This window comes from Hyla sarda, chromosome 1, assembly GCF_029499605.1.
Source record: "Hyla sarda isolate aHylSar1 chromosome 1, aHylSar1.hap1, whole genome shotgun sequence".
NCBI lineage: Eukaryota > Metazoa > Chordata > Amphibia > Anura > Hylidae > Hyla > Hyla sarda.
Window position 1 is genome coordinate 400091643 of NC_079189.1, and position 24202 is coordinate 400115844.

At 40.6% G+C, this 24202-nt stretch overlaps 1 protein-coding gene and 1 gene segment (V, D, J or C); both read right to left on the reverse strand.

Annotated features, from left to right (window-relative positions):
* The window catches only part of LOC130366478 (M1-specific T cell receptor alpha chain-like), a gene marked incomplete in the record, with an annotated part of 208212 nt that overhangs the window by 100783 nt on the left and 83227 nt on the right, over positions 1-24202 (reverse strand).
* Positions 5427-6602, reverse strand: LOC130277192 (T cell receptor alpha variable 9-2-like). The segment is given in 2 exon segments: positions 5427-5994; positions 6155-6602. Coding segments are annotated over 2 exon segments (270 nt in total).

The following is a 24202-nucleotide window of genomic DNA, read 5'->3' on the forward strand; positions in this document are numbered from 1 at the left end:
ATACTTTTTTTTGGAGAATTTATTAATGCTTACACCAGGACATAATAACACAATGGAAATAAGTAATTGCACACACAATGGTGACCAGTTAATAAATTCCTGTTTATGTTTACCTTAGGCAATGTTATTATGATAAATATGATTATTAGTATAACATCTTCATTCTTATTTGTAAAGCTAGAAGATTATGATATTACATAGGATTCATACATTATATTGTAATTGATAAAGAGTATTGTTCATTCTCCAGTTACATTTTCAAGAAAAAAAAGTGACCATTTCTGTCCTTGATTTCTATATTCATGTCCTTTATTATAAACGATAAATAGTCAGACCTGCCAAATAAATTCTAGACATCAAAAAAGCTTAGCAGTAACCACAGCAAAGGTTTTCAACCACAGTAACTTAAGTCTATAGATGACAGTAATACCAATTTAGGTTTTAGTGCCATCTTATGGTACATCACAAAATCTCACTAGAGATATTTTATAATGTAATTAGGTCACTATTTATACCATATATGCGTTTGGCATACACTGAACATACAATATCTACAGAACACTATATACCTGGTGCTCTTTGCATCTTGCAAGCAAGTATATTGTATGAACTTTATGAAAACAACGTTTTTTTCTTCTATATGTGTATGTATGTAGTATTTCACCTAAGTGATTACACCCCTCATATTTTTGTAGAATAGTGTAATTTCTTCTGACAACACTGAAGAAAGGACACCCAGCTACAATGTAAAGTAGTGAGTGCACAGCCCTTATAACAGTGTTTTATGTTGTTTCCCCTCAAAATAACACAACACACAGCCATTAAAGGATATATATATATATATATATATATATATATATATATAAAACACAGAAAAATCTATCCCCTATCCAAAGTTTTTGGACCCTCCCGCAATCTGAAACATATCCCCTATCCTTTGGATAGGGGATAAGTTTTTCTGCATGATATATCTCCTTTAATGTCTAAACCTTGGCAACAAAATAAGTACACCCCTAAGTGTACCCTCAATTAGCCATTTTCCCTCTCTGATGTCATGTGACTTGGTAGTGTTACAAGTGCTCAAAGTGTGAATGGGGAGCAGGTGTCTTGTGTTATCGCTGAGATTGAGCTACAGCACAATGGGTAAAGCCATACAGCGATTTCATAGGGCAGGTTCCACTCAAAACAAGGCTCACCATGGTTGACCAAAAAAGTTAAGTGCACATGCTTAGCATCATATCCAGAGGTTGTCTTTAGAAAATAGAGGTATGAGTGCTGCCAGCATTGCTGCAGAGGTTAAAGCAGTGGGGGGATCAACCTGTCAGTGCTCAGACCATACACCACACACTGCATCAAATTGGTTTGCATGGCTGTCACCCCAGAAGGAAAATTCTCTTCTGAAAATGAGAGCCCGCAAACAGTTTTCTCTTTAATTTTTCAACAGCTGGAGACACACTAGTGGGAAAATACTACCATAAAGTACTGCAGTGAAAGAGGCCAATTTGATTGAGAATGGGGGAGTAAAGTGTGCACTGCTACTTAAACCTTGCAATGACTGGGAGTCTCAGGAGTGAGACCGGGTGCGATCTAAAAGGTTTTTTTCAGATGACAGTATAGCTTTGAGCTGAAGTGTGCGATATTATATTCATATTGGGGTCACATACATCTGGTGATCCAGTATAGGTAACCTTCAGCATAGATCAAACATACTGTACTGCATTTAGCATTTATTGATGCAGTGCAACCACCCTGCAAGGCAACTATTCCAGGTGATCCTCATGTCCGGTGGTATGTCTTATTTCAGCCTACAGGGCAATGAATGGAACAACAGATGCTACCGGTCCAGCATTCCCGTATGGGATAGCTCCAGATCACTGAACATGCATGTAGATCTTTAGCTATTGAACAGTAAGCTGTCTCTATGATTTTCTTTTTGTTGCAGAGGAAATAAGATTTAAGACTGGAGATCAATATATCTTGGTTACAGGATCATTTAATGCTCAGTCATACAATCCTTTATTATGAAGCTCAGAATGAAGATTGGTCTTTTCATGTTTGGCTGGAAACACTTAGTTTACCCATCCATTACTACAGTGAAATTGTTTGGATCTGTACATTTAAGGCTGTGTTCACATGTTCAGGTTTTTAATTGCAATTATTGAATATAAACCAGGAATGAATCTGAAAACGGGAGATTTCAGTCTTTCCTTTATAAGTGTCCTTCATTTATGATCTGTTTTTTGATTTGATTTCACCAATTGCAGTTACAAACCTGAAAGTGTGAACACAGCCTAATATACATGTACGAGTTCAGATATGTGCGCTTTTTTTTAACATCTTGCACTGTATTTTAATAGATCAGCTTCTATCACATTTACATTGGCTTGAGGATTGAAGGAGAGACTGTAATTCTTTCACAACTGCAATAAAAGACAAGAATATAAATATGACTTATGTATATTTAAATAATATAGTGAAAATATACATTATATGTTTATAATTAAGGTACATACTATATAGTGATGGTGAAGCCATAAAGAAAAAAATTATCATAAAGCATGATCACAATTTTTTTTTCTGTGGATAAATAAATCTGATAAGTAAATAAATATGATCAAATGACTTTCTTCTTCGCTTCGATATGATCTATTTCCCAAAAAAATCTATACATCATCATTAAAATCTGTACATATTGTCTACCGTGTATGCAGCAATACTTTAGGTTTCCATCTTGTGGTCAAAATTGTGTATAACAGTTATTGAGAAAAACAAGTCATACATGAACAAACACCCATCAGCCATAACAATATAACCTGGTTGGAAGGGGATCACTGCAATGATGTCTCAGCGATCGAGGCGGTGGAGCTTCAGAAGACTATATAGTTGGGCAGAAGTGATCTAACAGTGTAAAGTATGTCACCTACCTGTCCTTTATCATTTATATGTTTTAAGAGGGTGGTCAACCCCTTTAAAGGATCTGCTGCTAATGTCTTGGTAACAAATAGCACGGGACATTTTCAGAGACCCTATGGAGTTCATTCCTCCAGGGGTCAGAGCTGTTTTGGTAGCAAACCATTTGGACTGCCCAAACCATTGCAGGGAACTAGGACAAGAAAAATGCTTCCACATGCTCTGTGAGACTATGGTCCTAGATATTATAACAAGTTACACTACATACAAACAGGACGCATTTCTACATCCCTCAGAAGTGTTGCATAAGGTTTTATTCTTATTGAATAAAGATGTTATGAGGGAGGAAATGTCACTGAGGAAGTGGTGGAGTTATGTGACAGGGGAGCTGTTCCCTTTAGTCACTGTGGCATTCACAGTATACATGTGTTCGCAGTAATGTTATATATATATTTTTTTATTAGCTGATCGGCTGCCTATGTTTTAGAGCATATCTAACAAATATGCTTCAAAATCGGGTTTAGGACCTTCGTGATGCTGATTTTAAGGGGGCCCCCGATCCTTGTTTATGACTTAGAGCCAGCTATGTATGCAAAGTCACTTTCAGTGTAAATTATTGGGAGACACTGAAATAGCCAAGTGTGCTTTACTTACACAGTGGAAATCGTATTATGCTAAGTGGACTTTGGGATTAGAAAGTCCTCGATAAGTTCGACCCAGCAAGGACTAAGGCTTTGCCAGGTCGAAATGCGTCAATGGCTACATTTTTTACTGTGTTACACTTTTAACACACTACATACATTCTTTTAACGTTTGATGAAATGAAGGAGAACAGATTTTACCATCTTAAAGGTGAGGAAGAAGCCCGATAAAGGACATTCAAACACACTTCACATCTCTATCTATCTATATATTATTCATTTTGACCAATAAAATCTGTTTGAATCTACAGTGGATTAAAGGAATAAGGGATAAGATTAATCACCAGTCGGAACATTTTGCTCCGAACGCTGAGCAGCGGAGTACCCTTTTAATGACCAGGCTCTTTTTTTTATTTTAGTTTTTTATTTGACAAGAGTCTCTTTAAATGGTAATAACTTTAGAACACTTTTTCTGAGCGGAACGATTCTGAGATAGCTTTTTTGTGACATATCGTACTTTATAGAAGTGGTGCATTTTTGTTGACATGTAGCTTTTCTTGTGAAAATCTCCAAAATATTGTGAAAAACTGGACAATTTCAGTTTTTTTTTTTTACAATTTGTTTTATGGTGTACACTGTGCGGAAAAAGTGATGTTATATTTATTCTGTGGGTCAGTACGATTATGGCGATACCCATTTTATATAGCTTTCTATGTTCTTTTTCCTTTTCTGAGCAAAATTAGTTTTCTTCCATTAATTTTCCAACAGCTGTAACTTTTTTTATTTTTCGTCCGACGCCATTAAGTGAGGGCTTATTTTTTGCAGGATGAGCTGTACTTTTTAATGGTATAATTTTTGCGGTACGTGCTATCTTTTGATCTTTTTATTCCGTTATTTGTACCAAAATTGGCGAATTTTGCACTTTTTTATTTTTTTTAGAGCATTGACCGTGCAGGATAATTTACATTATAGTTTTAAAGTACACATCATTACGGACATGGCAATACCTATTATGTATATGATTCGTGTTTTTGATATTTTTTATGGTAATACAGGGCTTTTATTGGGAAAGGGGCTTGTTTTTTCACTTCATACTTTTATTGAAGAACTTTTTATTAATTTTTTTTACACTTTTTACAGGTTATACTATGCTGCCATACATTTGTACTGCAGCACAGTATGACCTGATCAGCTGCATGCAGCACTGCCTGTGCGATCCAGCCTCTGGCTGGATCTCAAAGGCTTCCGTAGCTGGCAAACAGGAGGTCATAATCTGGCCTCCTGCTGCTATAGCAACCAACGGTGACCCGTGATCGTATGGTGGCGCCCTCCCACTGTCAACACGATAGATGCCGTGATCAGGATTGATCACGGCATCTATGGGGTTACTGCTGCTAGGACCGGCACGATTGTGGCCCCGGCAGCTGCGGCGGGTCCCTGGCTGTGATTGACAGCTGGCTCCCGCTGCCGATTTCCTGCACTGGCCGCGGCAGTGCAGGAGATCGCTAGGAGGTATGCATACGTCCCAGAGCACGAACATGTCGGGTGCTGGGACGTATGCATATGTCCTATAGCGGGAAGAAGTCAAGCCAAGCCTAACCCACTTGGGGAGCATGGTGCAAATCGGCAGAAAAGGTGCAGAAATATTTTACGGAAACCAGGTGATCTACGCCAGGTGCAAACTTTCATAAATTCCCCCCTCAGATCTATCAATTAAATATTAGCAGAAAATTGCAGTTATTTTTAACAATGATAATGAGGTTATAAAGTCATCTGAAGTTCTAATAGCTTTCCATGTATGTAACAGTAAAAAAAATAAAAAATAAAAATAAAAAAGTAGAATACAGATTGATTTAGGAAAAAATGGTTCCATTAGTGGACATTTACATCTTTAATACCCATCACAAAATGTTTTTTTGTTTGTTATTTGTCATTATTGGTTTTATTTCCAAAAAAATATTTTGTTTAAATGAAATATAATATAATAAATACAAAAGTATAGAATTTTTGAAGCTAGGGGGTTACACAAAAGACAAATCAATTCAATGCAAGTAATACTTCTATAAACAATCTGCAATCGCCGATTTTATTCTGAATGTCTGGAAAGAAGAGGATCTGATCTCACAGTTATGTGACAGGTGAGTTATGGGCGGTATTCACTGTGTCACTCGCTGCACAGAAATATAGAGCAGAGTCAGTCACTTCAGCTTGTGTTTTCCTCATATGGTAGGATTCTTTGTTTCTTGTGTGGCACTGAAACCATTGTTCTCTTCTCTTCCCAAGCCTTGTAATAGAAGAACGGGAGCTTTACCAGGATACTGCACGTACCAGAAAAGATAAGGATATCCAGAAACCTTATATGTACATTCCAGGAATACAGGAGATCCTTGGAGGACAAGCTGAGGAGCTGATGTCTGGTTCACAGACTGGGCATTACTTCTCCCTGTGAATATAAAGAGTTCATTATCAGACAGTATACATGGAGTATTAGATACAGCGAGATACATTGTCACAACTGAAAACATAAATAACTACAGTATTTTTAGAATTACTTCTCAGTATACATTTAGTTTGTTGTGAATAGTCCAAACAAAGGGCCATACCTATTAGTAGTATCCCATAGAAGATAAATGGGAAGATGACATCCATGCTTCAGTTATCTGGGTCTCCGCTCCGTGTTCTGTGTAAAGGTCCTTTCAGTAGTGCAGGAGAGGATAGACATTTATCTTAGTTATATGTCACCTATATCACATCCTGTCTACCCCTCCTACCAACCAAAATATTCCATTCTCTATTTATAGAACATCATTGTTCTTTGTTTTATTTCAAAGCCCAGTTCGGGTTTTAAATTTTTTTTTTTTTTTTTGCTGTGTTACCGCATAATGCTTTACTGCATTGCAGTTTTACCTTTTAAATCTGCAGCATGTCAATTTTCATTGCGAATGTGCTGCAGAATTATTGCACATAGTTGCACAATTTAGTGCATTTGGTGTGTATTTGTTGCAGTTTTTTCTTTGCACATTTTCAGTATGGATACACCAATAATTATATTTAAAAAAAATAAATAGCTTTTACGATTTGCAATTAAACAGCACTGTCGCTTAAAAACAAACAAACAAACAAAAAAAACTTTTGACATGTAAGGCTGGGTTCACATATGTCCAGCGTCCGGTATAGTTTCCCTCCAGCGTGCACCAGAGGGAAGCTGATGCTAGAACTGATCCCATTAATTTGAATGGGACAGTTCACAATCATGCAGCTTCTTAATTTTGACGCCAGATAGTTGGACACGCCGGAGAGAACCGGACAGGAGAACGCAGCTTACTGGATTCCCCTGTCCGGCGTCCAGAAACAATTGTGGTGAGCATGTGATGAAGGGCAGATGTTATTACCCTAGGGGCAGATGGCATTAACCCCTCGTATTCATGATGCAAGGGTCTGGTTATCCTCTATACCACCCAAGGTATGGCCGCTGGTTCCTGGGCTAGGCGCAGGGTAAATAATCACTCCGATGCAAAGTTAAGGAACAACGGCAGTTTTACTGAGGCAGACAGATTGAATAGTCTTTACAGTTCAGTTAGGCCCAAGGTGATGACCAGTGACTTAAGGAGACTTGCGGGCTTGTTGGGACTTCTAGTGGACTTGGACTGAATGATGCAGACCCACGCTGACTTTAGCAGACTTGACTGATTGACTATGACTGACTATGCTTCACCCCTGTGGTTGCTTACCAGGCTTTGACATTCACCTGAAGGGGCACTTGGTGATTGAAGCGTGGCTGGGTGGTTAGGCCTAGGTCTTTCTCAGAGCACCAGACACTCTCAGGTCTTGACTGTACTGCTCCTCAGCTAAAGCAGAACTGACTAAGCTAACTCCTCCCTTGGTTTATAAGGGAGCAATTTGGGTCCTATAGGTCACCACACAAGTCACTTGGTCACTGACACCTTCCTTTGTTAGGCATGGTTCACATATATCAGTTGTCTGGCATAGTTTCCCTCCGGCATGCACCAGAGGGAAACTGATGCTAGAACTGATCCCATTCATTTCAATGGGACAGTTCACAATCATCAAGCATCTCAATTTTGATGCCAGATGGTTGGAAAAGCTGTGTTCTACTGTCTGCTTTCCAGAAACAATGGATGCCGGATGCCATACAACTTGTCATCAGTTGTAGCATCAGTTGCGTAGAGATATACGTTTACCTATGCCGGCTGCCGGACATATGTGAGACCAGCCTTAGCGAGACAAACTTACAAGGTAAGTCTATGGGATTGTCTCTGTCATCTCATTTCTACACAAAGGTAAAAACTCCAGAAAAAACTGCCACAGAATTACCATGCGTTTTGGCATTTTTTATGTCATTTTTTTCTGGCATTGTTACCTTTGTATAGAAATGAGATTTTTTGCAGCATTGACAGTTTTTCCATTCGAGCGTCTTTTACCAATTTCATTGGGTTCCAGGAAAAAAAGATGCAGTAAGAATGCTGTATTTGTATCGATGAATGTATAATTTTTTTGTAACAACATATTTATTTTTATGCAGGGATCAATATTCTGGAACTGGAAGGGATCTGAGCTGCGGCCTGAATGAACATTGGAATACAGGTAAATATACTGTATTAATGGATGTGATATGTCGAATCAAGTCTGAATAATGAATGAAGAATTATTGATGGGTGACTGCTTGGAAAACATGGACAGAGGGGTCAGCAGAGAGCACTGTGGTCAGAAAGAAAGGAAATTAAAAAAAGAAAAGAACTCCATGTGGACCATACAGCAGCTTTTTAAATAGAAGTAATTTACAAATCTGTTTAACTTTCTGGCACCAGTTGGTAAAAATAATAATAATAATAATAATGTTTTCCAGCGGTGTACCCCTTTAATTTTTTTATTGTTTAATTTTTTTATTATAATTTTTATTTATCTGCAATTTTGTATTATATAAATATGTACATTTTTACATATTTTTTTAGGTGAGACATGTTTTTAATTATATCTAGGTCACTACGTTAAATGGCCTGACCGCAAGTCAATTGATTTAGAATGTTGGGGAGACAAAGAATTTAATGTAATTGGCTTGCGGTCTGTCCACCTAACCTAATAATCTAATTTCGGCTTCAGAGGATTGTGCGCGAATATTTAAAATTAAAGGAATGTCAGCGCTTGAGAAATAAATACATTACACATTTCTTTACTGTGAAAAATTTTTTAAAAATGTAATTAAAAACATGTTTAGCCTAAAAAAACAAGTAAGCATTTACATATATATCATAGAAAATATGGATAAATAAAAATGATAATACAAAAAGACAAATTAAACATTAAATAATTAATTCCATATTCAGTCTTTCTTGTTTCCATCTTTAGCATCCATTCATACAGTATCTCACCCTGGTTTCCAATGTTGGTTCCGGCTGCGGCTCAGATCCCTTCCAGCTCCCGAAAATTGATCCCTGCATAAAAAGAAATCAAAATTCTGTTTAAAAAAATTTCCCATTTGTTAGATACAAATTACAGCATCCCTACTGCATCCTTTATTTCCTTGTACTCAATGAAATTATTAAGAGCTGCCTCCCTGTGTATCCTTTTTCCTTTTTCCTCCATGGAAAGTTAAATACATAAAAATAAAAAATAAATGCACATGGCACAATTTTTCTTAAAATTTGCTATAGTCTCAACATGCTGACAATTTGGAAGAACTGCCACTGAGCCCAAAAAATTCAAAAAATGCCAAGAGGAGTAAAAAAAGACACCAAACTGATAAACGCCAAGTGGATATGGTATTTCACATACCCCTATCGGATTGCATCTGACCATAGCTTTTTTATTTAAACACCGTGTGGCAATTTAAAGTTTTTTGCGGCGTATTTGCTGAATAAATCCTAGTAGAAACCTAGCCCTAATCTTCTGCAAATCCAACACCAAAATTGACAAAGTATTAATTTAGACTTTCACTGATGAGTCCTACATGCATCGCCCGTGCTCCATGTTACTGCACCGTTGAAATGAAAGAATATTGCACAGCATCCTGGTGAGTGACGTCCCTGCTTTTGCTTGTTATTGCATTCATTTAGAATCACTACTTTGCTTCTATTGGAAATGCTGCAGATCTCCTTCATGAAAATTCCCCTGTAGAACATTTCCCGAATTTCTGCTACATATGACCTTACCCCAATAAGGGATTATGATAGTAAGAAACCCCCCCTTGGACCGGGTTTGACTAAGGCCACTTTCAAAGTAAAAACAAAAGGAAAAATAGCCAGCACAACAACCTAATACACAGGTGACCGCTGCTGTGGAAAATACAAAATGTACAAAAAAGAAAGTTGCAACAGCACTCTTGGTCAAAAAATGCAGGCTCTTAGTGCACTTTTTGATCAAAATGTGTCCCCCCATACACCACGCGTAGGTGGCCTCATATCGGATGGGACCCTAACATGATAACTCACCTCTGCTTTGCATATAGCCTCTGACTGTGTGACATGTAAGGCCAGTTTCAAACAAAAACAAGGCAGCATTTTTGTGTCCACAGTTTAGGCCCAACTGTGAGACCTGTTCAGGTAATTTAACCATGGTCAGGCTGGGAGTTATGGCCATAGGGGATATATGTTGGGTGCTGCTCCAGTCCTACCTATGATCAACACTAATGGTGCAAACACAGAGTGCTGATTGGGTTTCATGGCTGCCATGCTTGAGGTCCTATTACACTTTGCAATAGACAAAGTAGTAATGTACTGTACAAGAGATTAAGTAATTGCTTTTACAACCCCTCCCTGTGAGTTAAAATGGAAGTAAAAATTTGACCTTGCAGCCTTGCATCAGCCTCTATGCAGTATATTGTGTGATCCCCTACCCCTGCGATACGTCATGTGCTGGGGATAGGGTTCTTGTCCTCTTTGTCCCTGAATAATTGGCATTGTCCAATAGCAGGTTATCGTTCCTGTCAGTGATCTTTACTAAGTATCACACAATATCTTTATATATACATTACATAAACTAATGGGGCTTTGTGCTGCAGGTATTTTGATAGTCCTGACACCTAAATATACCATCCTATTGTGGTTTCTTGTAAATTCTTACTTTGATTTACCCCTGATGAAGTTCCCTTGAGAACAGAAACATGTTGGGTATTTAAAGGGGTTTTCTCTACATATTAATTATTGGTGTACAGTAATATAGAATTGCTATGCAATACCGGAGAAGTGCATCTTTTGTTCCCCTTTTTTCCAGTTCTTTCCCAGTGGTGGGATATTTGTACATACACCGTATTCTTTATTATTTGGTGTGGATTTATTTTATTTATTAATTAAAAGTTATGTTTTAAGGTACCTACTCGGTTCATTGTACTTTCAGTCACCCGTAGGCTTTGTTATTAGTCAGCGTATGACTCTATTTATACTGTGTACGCTTAGTTCATAAGAGGGAAAATAGGTACAAAGCACACAATATACCATAGTAAAGTATTTTTGGCAGAATCCATTTTTAGACCTAGATTTTAAAGTAAAATTTTAAATTACATGATAACAATGGGCTATGACCTTATAGCATTTTTCTGGATCAACACTAGAGATGAGCGAACTTACAGTAAATTCGATTCGTCACGAACTTCTCGGCTCGGCAGTTGATGACTTACCCTGCATAAATTAGTTCAGCCTTCAGGTTCTCCGGTGGGCTGGAAAAGGTGGATACATTCGTAGGAAAGAGTCTCTTAGGACTGTATCCACCTTTTCCAGCCCATCGGAGCACCTGAAAGCTGAACTAATTTATGCAGGAAAAGTCATCAACTGCCGAGCCGAGAAGTTTGTGACAAATCGAATTTACTGTAAGTTCGCTCATCTCTAATCAACACCACTAAAATAGCTTGAGCCAAACGTCCTAAAGTATCTTGTTCCTCCATGGAATAATGTTCTTTAGAGCTGGTTCAGTGGTCATGGCAATGGGTATGAAGTATCAGTAAATTGCTCTGAGCTTCTATGAGTAAAATTTATATTTACAAAATATTGTATACTGTCATTTACAGGGCTGGTTCTGTCTATAAGCAAAATAGGCAGCCGCCTATTTTGAAATAGAACATTTTTACATTTTCACTTTTCCTATTTTTTAGGAGGCCTCATTGACTATGCCAATTGGCTGCAGCTTTCTGTGTACAACTTTCAGGAGTGTCACTGGGCTCTTCCACTGGAGACTCAGGAGCAGTATTGGCACTTGTTATTTCCCCTCCCAATTCCTTCCTCCTACCAGTTTTTCAAACCAGAAAATCCCCCTTTAGCCCCTTGAATTGAATCTGACACCATGTTCACTCACATTAAACCAAATATACTGGATTATCGTGTGGGGGAACAGCTTTACAAAGAATGGTCACTTACTTAAATCCATTCAGTATATGCAGAGTTCTGGCACTGTAATCTTCCTTCTCCATTGCGCAAGAGCACGCAATGGAGGCAGGGAGCTGGTTCACCCATCTCTCCTGCCCCCTCTATATTCTTAGCCTCCCCGCCACTGTTAATAATATGCTAATGAATTCCATAGATGAGCACTCTGCTCTCTGTGCTTTCACCAGCCACATTTATTAGCATAATATTGATGGGGGTGGGGTGGGCAGAAAATATGGAGAAGACAGGGGAGCTGGGTAAGCCAACTCCCTGCCTCTTTAAGGACAAAGTAGGTTTTGGCCCTGTGGGAGCAGACAATTTTCATTTTTCCATTTACTTTATAATGACACCTTTCATCTGACTATAAAATAGAACGCTAAAAAAAAAAACAACAAAAAAAATGTTGGAGGAAGTAGAAAAAACTCCTGCAATTTAGCAAATTGTGGGTGGTTTCTTTTTAACACAATACACTTTTTGGTAAAAAAAAATGTTCTCTTAATCCTCTGGGTCAATATAATTATCTTTTCTATTTTTCTTTCAACAAAAGTATGATTAAAATTGTCCTGCTTTGATGTTTTGACTCCTACACTTTTTTTTACATTTTTTTGTGTATGATGGCTCCTTATTTACATAGTGAGCTGCAGTTTTTAGCGGTTCCAAGATTGTTTTAAAGGGACTTTTTGATCACTTTTTGTTCATTTTTTCTGATATATGATGAGATGAAAAATCAGGAATTCTTGCATTTGGTCGGATAATAAACATTCTATTTGACTGGTTCAAACATTTTCTCCTTCGGCAATAACTTATGTTTGTTTATTTTTGTTTACATTCTTTTATTTGTAAAATGGGAAAAGGGGTGTAATTTTAATTAAGAGAAGTTTTTTTATATATACATTTTTATGTTTTATATATTACAAAAAAATAAAAAACAAAGAGCGAAGATCGGCATTAGGGAGGTAAGGAGAAGACCTCTAGTCACCATTTTAACTAATTGTATCACTGTGATCGTGCTGGTCTGATGAGAGCCCCAAACCCACCAACACCAGTAATTATATCCTTTAGATAGCGTGATGGCCATTGATCACCCCATCTAAAGGGTTAATGGCGTACATCAGCATGATTGCACTCGTTTCACTACTGCACGACATGTACATTCTGCAGGGGGGGGGGGATATTTATAAAAACCTATGCAGGGCAAAAGTGGTGCAGTTGCCCATAGCAACCAATCAGATTTGTTTTCAGATTTATTTTCAGATTTATTTTTCAGAGGCCTTTTTAAAAATAAAGAAGCAATCTTATTGGTTGCTATGGGCAACAACACCACTTTTGCTCTACACAGATTTTGATAAATCTCCCTTTGTGTCCTTCAAGGGGGACTCCGGGGGAACCTAACTTATCCACTACAGAACTACCTATCCAGCGGTCAGACTCTCCTGTGATTTCCTGTACGGAGCCTGCCTACTTACCAGTAGGGTTGCCACCCAGCCGGTATTTTAATGTCTCTGCCAGTAATTTTGTAGAGAAAATACCATCCATGCAAAGGACATTTTTTTTTTTTTTTTTTAAAGGAAAGAGCCCCCAGCCACTGCAGAAAGAATGAAATTATGTACCTCTAGCTCTGCTGCCCTGGCCCTGCCTGCAGCAGCCGCCACAGCTCACTGTTGTAAGGTCGCGGCCCATGGCAATTTAAAACAGTGTGCGGCAGCGGTGGCTGCAGTGACTGAGGGATGCCCCTGACGTTGCGCCGAGGAGGCACGCAAGAGGACGTCCATCATCAGTTCCACCCACTGGCGCAGAGAGAAGCTGACAGCTGCCTTTACACTTCATCTGAGCCTGCTGAAGACATACAGGCTAGGTAAGTAGGTAAAGGCAGCGGGGGCACACGGGGAACAGTGGGGGTCAACTGAAATGAGTAAAAAAGTATGCACAGGAAGGGGGGAATCAATGGTTAAATGGTTGTGGCACAGGGGGATTGGTGAGAGGAGTGCATAAATCAATTGGAATGGTTATGGCACAAGGGGATCAGTGGAAAGGGGGGTGGATGAATCAATTGGAATGGTTATGAGGGGGGATAATTGAAATGAGTAAAATAGTATGGCATGGGGGGAATCAACTGGAATAATTATGGCACAGGGGGATCAGAGGGGGGAATTAATGTGATGTCATGCATATATAATGAATTATGCAAATTAGCATGGCAGGTATTTTTGGGCATGAAAGGTGGCAACCATAGTTGTCCCCCATGATCCACTCTTACCCAGGGTGAGTGGATCATGGGGGACCCCCCCTGTCAATCCACCCCTGCCCCCCACTGTGGCTCTAACTGCTAGACTCTGGAGGCTTGAAGGTTCATTTGTCGACGCATGGGCTGGTACGTGACACGACGTGTCTGGACATGTGCTGGGCTTCCTGTGATGTCACGCATATATAATTAATTATGTAAATTAGCATGGCTGGTATTTTTTTGGCAAAAAAGGTGGCAAACCTTCTTTCCAGTACCCGGAGCACTCCTGCCCCCACCTTCAGGGATGTATTGGTATGACACCCCGCTCAGCCGATCACCAACTGAGAAGTGACTTTATTAAGAAGGGACAGCAAAAATTAAAGACTGAAACAAAGGAAATTGTTCAAAAATATAAAAATAATCTTTGCTAATTGAGAAGAATAAATTCTGCTCCAAAAGAACGTAAACTCTACCATACTTTTATAAGACCAAACACGGGCACACACTGTTATGTGACAGGTGATGGGTAGAATTTGGTTACTGTGTCACTTATAGCACAGAAATATAGGCCAGAATCTGTCAGTTCAGCTTGAGATTTCCTCATGTGGAATGAAGCTTTGCTACGGTCGTGTACGGCTGAAAATCCATTGCGCCCTTGCTGTCCTATGCTTTTTACAAGGAGTGAAGGAACTTTTCCAGGATGCTGCACGTACCAAAAAAGATCAGGAGAGCTGGAATAGCTATATGTACATTCCAGGAATATAGGAGCTCCTTGGAGGACAAGCTGAGGAGCTGATGTCTGGTTTACGGACTGTGCGTTATTTCTTCCTAAAAAATAATAATAATACAGCAATGGGTAAAGAGAGAAGAAAATAGTAGTGATAGCCTTTCTATTACAGTTTATGTATATCCTTCTAATAGTTTACCTGTTCTAGTCAAGGGGGAAAAATAAATAAATAAATAAAAATGAATGAATAAGTAAAATAAATATATATATATATATATATATATATATATATATATATATATATATATATATACATATACATATATATATATATATATATATATATATATATATAAAATCACATACATACCAACTAGAAATATGCCACAGAGAATGATTCTGATATCCATGTTCTGCGCTTTGACTTGTGTATATTGGTAAATGAAAAGTCAAACGTTCTGCATTTCAAGTCTTGTTGTCATCTGAGGAAATGACATCCTGTCTAATGTTCACCACCTCCCAATTGTAACAATTGTTATGTTCTCTCACAACATCTTGGGCCGGTCTTTCCCAACCTGGGGGCCTCCCACTGTTGCAAAACTACAACTACAAGAGTTGTAGTCTTGCAACAGCTGGAGGGACCCTGGTAAGGAAACACTGAGGCTAATGTTACAGGGTCACATTATGTTATTTCTACATTTTAGCATTTTATGCATGTTGCCTTTTGCGCTCCCCGGCATCGTACGGGCGCTCTGCCATTGCAGAGCCTTGTGTGGCACCCCGCTTTGACCTTGCAGCCTTGCATCAGCCTCTATGCAGTATATTGTGTGATCCCCTACCCCTGCGATACGTCATGTGCTGGGGATAGGGTTCTTGTGCTCTTTGTCCCTGAATAATCGGCATTGTCCAATACCAGGTTATCGTTCCTGTCAGGGATCTTTACTAAGTATCACACAATATCTTTATATATACATTACATTAACTAATGGGGCTTTGTGCTGCAGGTATTTTGATTGTCCTGACACCTATATATACCATCCTATTGTGGTTTCTTGTAACCTCTTACTTTGATTTACCCCTGATGAAGTTCCCTTGAGAACAGAAACACGTTGGGTATTTAAAGGGGTTTTCTCTACATAGTAATTATTGGTGTACAGTTATATAGAATTGCTATGCAATACCGGAGAAGTGCATCTTTTGTTCCCCCCAATTTACTGTAAGTTCGCTCATCTCTAATCAACGCCACTAAAATAGCTTGAGCCAAACGTCCTAAAGTATCTTGTTCCTCCATGGGATAATGTTCTTTAGAACTGGTTCAGTGGTCATGGCAATGGGTATGAAGTATCAGTAAATGACTCTGAGCTTTTATGAGTAAAATTTATATTTACAAAATATTGTATACTGTCATTTACAGGGCTGGTTCTGCCTATAAGCAAAATAGGCAGCCGCCTAGAGCGCCTTCACTCTGCCTGCTGCAAGTAAGTTAGTAGCCAGACAGCATCCGAAGCACCTGCTGCTTATCCGAAGCATCCGCCCAGCCAGCAACACCATCACTGCCCCCGGTACCATAATAATCTGCATTCTTCAGCTGCTGGAGGAGCGCAGTGCCACCTGCGGCATTCTGACATCGCGTGCGCCTCCATACATCCACCCCAACCCCCTCCCGCACCAGAGCGATTATGTCTGTCTACCTTGGAGGAGTACTGCTTTCAGCAGCGATGTGCTCCTCAGAGACAGACAAACTTGATCGCTAATGTCCTCTGCCTAATGACATCACAACCTCTGCCACCGCCCTGGCTATAGAGGACAATGATGGCCCTACTCACAGCCGATGGGGGCTTGTGTGCGGATTTTTAAACCATGTGTTAGTACACGATTATGTCTATTTGTTACAGTGTGTCACCCCAATAAAATGGTAATTACATGAGGAGGAGGTTTGTTACAGTATGTCACCACAGAAGTAAGAAGATTATACGAGGAGGAGGTTGTTACAGTGTGTCACCACAGTAGTAAGGAGATTACATGAGGAGGAGGTTTGTTACAGTGTGTCAGCCCAGTAGTAAGGAGATTACATGAGGAGGAGGTTTGTTACAGTGTGTCACCCCAGTAGTAAGGAGATTACATGAGGAGGAGGTTTGTTACGTTGTGTCACCAAAGTAGTAAGGAGATTACATGAGGAGGAGGTTTGTTACAGTGTGTCAACCCAGTAGTAAGGTGATTACATGATGAGGAGGTTTGTTACAGTGTGTCACCCCAGTAGTAAGGAGATTACATGAGGAGGAGGTTTGTTACAATGTGTCAACCCAGTAGTAAGGAGATTACATGAGGAGGAGGTTTGTTACAGTGTGTCACCCCAGTAGTAAGGAGATTACATGAGGAGGAGTTTGTTACAGTGAGTCACCCCAGTTATAAGGAGATGACATGAGGAGGAGGTTTGTTACAGTGTGTACCCCAGTAGTAAGGAGATTTCATTAGGAGGAGGTTTGTTACATTGTGTCAGCAAAGTAGTAAGGAGATTACATGAGGAGCAGGTTTGTTACACTGTGTCACCAAAGTAGTAAGGAGATTACATGAGGAGGATTTTTGTGACAGTGTGTCACCCCAGTAGTAAGGTGATTTAATGAGGAGAAGGTTTTTTACAGTGTGTCACCCCAGTAGCAAAAAGATTACATGCGGAAGGAGTTTGTTACAGTGTGTCAGCCCTGTATTAAGAAGATTACACGAGGAGCAGGTTTGTTACAGTGTGTCAGCCCAGTAGTAAGATAATTACATATGGAGGAAGTTTGTTTCAGTGTGTCACCCCAGTAGTAAGGAGATTACATGAGGAGGGGTTTGTTACAGTGTGTCACACCAGTAGTACGGAGATTACATGAGGAGGGGGTCTGTTACAGTGTGTCACCCCAGTAGTAAGGTAAGGTAATCCTACGGATAGGAGATAAGTGTTATACACTGCAGATTTCCTTTAAGGGTAGGGTCACACATAGTGCATACGGAGTGAAAAATATGCTGGGCATTTTGCTAGCAGACACACAGTGCTTCCCTGTCCCGGCCTTGATTGTGCAGTAGGGTCTGGAGACGGGCCCAGCCCACACACCGGACCTCGGCGGGGAAGCGATGTGAGTCTGCTCATAGCAAAATGCCCAGCGTATTTTTCACTGCCCGGTGGATTGAGCGCAGTGAGAAATACACTGCGTATGCCCTATGTGTGACCCTAACCTAAATATCAGGTCGGTGCTGCCTTAGTTTTTTGTTGACATGGCTCAGAGATGTGGTGGTCCTGAACTCGGACCCCCCCACACACACCTTCTCTATGATATCCATATGCCCTAATTGGCTATCCTAAAGGGATTGTCATTGTGAGACAACCCCTTGAAGCTTATCGTAACCAATTATGGAATTTTTTATGGGAATTTATGATTAAGCAGAAATTGGCAGATTGAACCTAGCTGACCGGGAAATTTCCACTTTTACTTAATCATTACTATTAGTATGAGTTATAAGTTATCCAATGTTCTCACTGAGCTACGGTCTTCTTTTTCCTGATCCTGAGATAGGAGCTTGGAGCAGGACCTGCCCACTCACATATAATAAGAAGACAGAAGCATCAGGAGACTGGAAGTAGCCAAACGTGAGCTGTAGGTCCCCAGGGTATGAAAGTATGGCTTTTTTTTCTAAGGCCATATGAAGTTTTTCGGCAAATGTCAGAATACCCCTTTAATTTTATAAAAACAGGCTACACAAAAATGTTCTACTTAAATAATGGCTATATTAATGTTTTTCTAATGTTTTATTAGTTTAGTGCTTGTGGGTGATGTCAGATTTTTTGTTATTGGTTCTTTTAAGCTCTTCCTGCCACCTTGTGTTTGTTTAGAATATTACATTTCAGCCAATTTATCATCATGGTCTCATCTTCTAGAGTTTTTAGTCACTGGTTGAATGACAATATATTAGCGTATGCTACTGAAGATTAATATTGCATATATATTTTTTTTTTTAAACAATAGAAATTTAAGAATTTGAAAAATGAAAGTAGCAATTCTCTCATATATTCTTATTATGGTGTCCCGCTACCGTATTGAATACCGTACCTAGTGTGGTGGTCCCCAAAGTCAGAGTAACTACGCTCATGTAGGGTCCCCCAGGTGGGACAGCCCCTAGTCACCTCTCCTCTACTCTAATTCTACAATGTTGATACATGTACATATTTAGTAATAACGTATATTTAATATAATGTATAGTTCTTACCTTGTTTAGCGTCACAGGACCTTCGGTCATGTGACTATGTTCATATCCTCTATGGTATGTTGGAGGACCTTTGGAGGTCCTTGGGTCACATGTTACCCATAATCTTTTGTAATGGGGATTTACACAAGTATTGGACCAATTAGCACTAGTCCAGCCCCTGCCCATATAAGGGATCTGTAGCCAATTATCGCTCTCTTGGGTTGCTGCTCTTGTGGATGCTGGACTAGCACGATGGACCTGTGCAACTTGCAAAGACACGCTAGGCCTGAAAACCTACCAGCCTCAGCTGAACTAAAACCGTGAGTTCTAACTACTCCCCGCTAAAGCTAGCGTGACTACTGGACCACAACTAAATCCCCTAAATCCAGTGGAACAGCGCATATTATCCTAAAGACTCTAAATTGCTAAAGTCCCAACCTTTGTCAATCCCCAAAGAAAGCTTGCATGTATAGCAACTGTTCCGGTTATGAAGCTTGCATAAAATCTTCAGTAAAAGTTACAACTGTTTCAGCAAACTCTCTGGTTGTGGACATTCCATTATTATCTACCTCCCTATCGCTCTTGGGAAGGGTGGCAGTAGGACAAGAATTACTGAGGAGCCCTCACCCTGGCGTCACGTATAGCAAGGGTTAACAAGCACCCTTTAGTCACCGCACAGCTACACTCCCCATACCCTACTCCCCCTGGCTATCACATATCTTTTTGGCGTCCTACTAACAGGATTAGGGTGTGTGCCTACAGCTGTTGCCACCAAGTAAAGTGTACTCCCTTATGTAAAAGACTGTATTAATGTGTTACGCAGCACGACCCAAGAGTACGGAATTGTGTGTATGGTGCCGCGTGCACAGAGCACACGCTTTTTGCGTAAGGGGGAGGCAAATTTTTTTTTGCTGAGACAATGTGTAAAGTGAGCAGTGAAAGCGTGCTACTATCCTCTGGTTAGTGTACATAACAGTGGCAGGAATTGGAAAATGACATTAGCTACAATTCCCAAAGCATTTACTTGAGTGTGAGATTATTTTTTGTTGTTGTTTGGTGTACTAAATTTAAGTGAGGTAAGTACACTTAAGTGATTATTTTGAGGTACTATCTGTGTAGTACTAGGTGAGAGGTCAGTCTTGGTTCCTTAAGGGTAGTTTTCCCTGAGTGGACCTTTGAGAAGGTGTTAGTGATGGGTGACAGAAATGTTATCCTCAGAGGAGCTGAGAAAGCCACCCACTAGCAACTAATACAACACCTATTATTTACATTTTTTATGTACACCTGCACTAAGAGTCCAAATTTCACAGCTAGCGCTATTAGCCGGGCACACACTTACGAATCTCCTACCGCTAGGTTTATCTGTTGTTTTCTAGGGATAAGAGCGTGTAGCCAATGGACCCTAGTAGCCAGTTTATTGGTAGAAAGCCTCAGGCAAGCCAGTAAAGTTCTCAGTGTACTAAACAGGTAACTAAAACGGCTAAAATGTATAGTGAGATTCAAAACGTCTAGTAAGCTTTAAAATTGTTTAGTAGGATGTATCTCATGTAAATAATATCATCCTGGTACTAAATTCATGAACCTAACAATCCTGTTCATGAGTTTACCCAATCAAATGTATGTACCTATGAAAAAGTTATGTAGCATAATAATGTTATTATCCGACCTTCACTTCGTCCCTCTGTCTTAGGGGACAGACGTCGAGGCCGACTTATTTTAAGTAAGGGGGTTTGTGGTGTCCCGATACCGTATTGCATACCGTACCTAGTGTGGTGGTCCCCAAAGTCAGAGTAACTATGCTCAGGTAGGGTCCCCCAGGTGGGACAGCCCCTAGTCGCCTCTCCTCTACTCTAATTCTACAATGTTGATACATGTACATATTTAGTAATAACGTATTTTTAATATAATGTATAGTTATACATATTACTCTCCCTCTCAGCACAACTACACACGCATAGACTGGATACTATCTAACACCCAGTTACTTCCTAAGCTCCTCTATGCTAGGCATGTCCCATCCTCTTGGTCGGACCATGACCTGGTGATAGCGGCCTTTGATTTAGCGGACAAAGCTACATTCCCCTTCAGATGGCGTCTTAATGAGTCGCTTCTTACTATACTCCGTGTACGAACTCAACTGGAGGCGGATCTCTCCTCTTATTTTTTGGCCAACTCCGGTGACGCCTCTGAGCCTAGCTGGACTTGGCTGGCCCATAAGGCATATATGAGAGGCCACATTATTTCACTAGCCTCTGGTATTAAGAAGGACATATCCGCTGCTAGATTGGCTCTGGAGGTGAAGCTAACTAGGCTTACATTTGCACACCAACAATCCCCTTCACTCTATCTGTATAAAGCACTTAAAGACACTAGGATCCAACTAGATGCTTTGCTAACCAGTGAGGTGGAAAAGGCTATTCGATGGATGGGCGCCACCTATTATCGTTATGCTAACAAGCCTGACTGGCTCTTGGCCTCTATGCTACGCAACACCTCATCTTTTAATAAGGTTCACTCACTCCAGGTCCGCCCTGGACTCCGCACATCCAATCCTGACCGTATCTACTCTGCATTTCACTCTTTCTATACCTCTCTTTACTCGGCTCCCCCGCACCGCTCCTCTTCTGATCCTGCTATCTCCTCTTTTCTCTCCTCTATCTCTCTGCCTAAGCTCGGACCTGACGCCAGGGATCTCCTTAATGCACCTTTTACAGCAGAGGAGGTGTCCGAAGCCATTAAACGATTGAAGCTTGGGAAATCCCCTGGGCCGGACGGCTTATCTGCCGCCTACTATAAGAAGTTTTCCGCTTTATTGATTCCCCATCTTACTCAAATGTTTAACTATATACACCAGTCCCACACACCTCCCCCGGAATTCCTCGATTTGGAGGAATTGCTGGTCACCCCCCACTCGTTACTCGCACTAATGTGGACCACGTCCCCTATTTCTGCTCTTCTCCTGTCCTCTGCTGTAGTGGTCTTGCATGCTCTCTCTCTCTGGCATCAGGTTCGCTTTAAACTTTCTCTGCAGTCTGTCCCCTCTCCACTACTTCCTTTCCTGCATAATCCGTCTTTTCCCCCCGGCCTCACTCCCTCTGCTTTTCTCTGGTGGCACTCACATGGGATAACCCGCTTACATGACATTCTAGTCGGTCACCCACTCCCTACACTGACGAACTTGGTTCACCGACACACAGTACCCGACAGGGAATTATTTAGGGCAAGACAAATCATGTCCTTTTACACATCACTACATTCTCGGGATACCCGGGTGGCCCCCACTTCATTTGAACGGCACATGCTGTACTCCCCTGACATGTCTGGTTTACTTACTTTGTTGTATGCACACTTCAACTCTCCACCACAAGACACCAAGCTAAAGTTTATGCTGGACTGGGAGGGGGATACTCACTCGATTCTCTCGGTGGCTCAGTGGGAGGATTGTTGCACCACTATTAGTAAGAGCAGTTGGCAGGTTTCCTTGATGGAAACCTCACTACGGATTCTGCACCGCTCCTATAGAGTACCAACACTCCTCCATACCATTTATCCTCTTTTTTCTCTGTTGTGCTTCCATGGATGTGGCTTTAGGGGTTCCATGTACCACACCTGGTGGAGCTGCCCTGAGGTGGCTAGGTTGTGGACACAGGTCCTAGATCTGTTGACATCTTTCCTTCCTTGTAGAGTGCCACGTATCCCTTCCTACTGCTTGTTGAGCCACAAGCCCTCTAGAATGCAATATCGTCCATTCAAACTTTCCCAGCATGTGTTGTTGGCTACACGCATTCACATCGCCACTTGTTGGCAGACACCTACACTTCCACATGGTGGTGGAGAGGATAAATACCATTATACTGAATGAAAAATTGTCGGCTATTAGGGAGGATAGGGTGGACCATTTTAATTTACTATGAAACCCTTGGATCTCCTCCTCATACTGCCCAGACATCCGCCATCATCTCTCTCTTTATTGAATCGTAGATATCTTTGTGGGGGACTGTGGAGGGTGGGGGGGGGGTAACGCTTTTGGTTATATGTATTGTCATACCTTTTTGTTACACACTGGAGGTGAGCTGGCAATAGTTCTCCTTGATTGGCTGTTCTTTTGGCTCCGTACCTTTTATTTTACATATGCAAACCCACCTATTATTGTACTGTAACACTACCTGTGTACCTGGTTGTTAAGTTCTCAGTTGGGTCTTTGGACCAATTTCTTTTTGTACTACAGTGTTGTACTTATGCTACCTCTGATGTACCCAATAAAGCTTCACTGTTGGATGGTTAATATAATGTATAGTACTTACCTTGTTTAGCATCGCAGGACCTCTGTTAATATCCTCTATGGTATGTTGGAGGACCTTTGGAGGTCCTTGGGTCACATGTTACCCATAATCCTTTGTAATGGTGATTGACACAAGTATTGGACCAATAAGCACTAGTCCAGCCCCTGTCCATATAAGGGAGCTGTAGCCAATTATCGCTCTCTTGGGTTGCTGCTCTCGTGGATGCTGGACTAGCAGGACGGATCTGCGCAACTTGCAAAGACACGCTAGGCCTGAAAACCTACCGGCCTCAGCGGAACTAAAACCGTCAGTTCTAACTAGTCCCTGCTAAAGCTAGCGTGACTACTGGACCGCAACTAAATCCCCCAAATCCAGTGGAACAGCGCATATTATCCTAAAGACTCTAAATTGCTAAAGTCCCAACCTTTGTCAATCCCCAAAGAAAGCTTGCATGTATAGCAACTGTTCCGGTTATTAAGCTTGCATAAAATCTTCAGTAAAAGTTACAACTGTTTCAGCAAACTCTCTGGTTGTGGACATTCCATTATTATCTACCTCCTTATCGCTCTTGGGAAGGTTGGCAGTAGGACAAGCATTACTGAGGAGCCCCCACCCTGGCGTCACGAATAGCAAGGGTTAACAAGCACCCTTTAATCACCGCACAGCTACACTCCCCATACCCTACTCCCCCAGGCTATCACATTATTAACAGATCTATTCACACAGTTTATTAAAGAAGCTGTAAACTGATTCTGTGGACTCTTCTTGTATACAGTACAGTATGTTCTAATAGACCTATGGGTTTATGTTTACCTTGCACA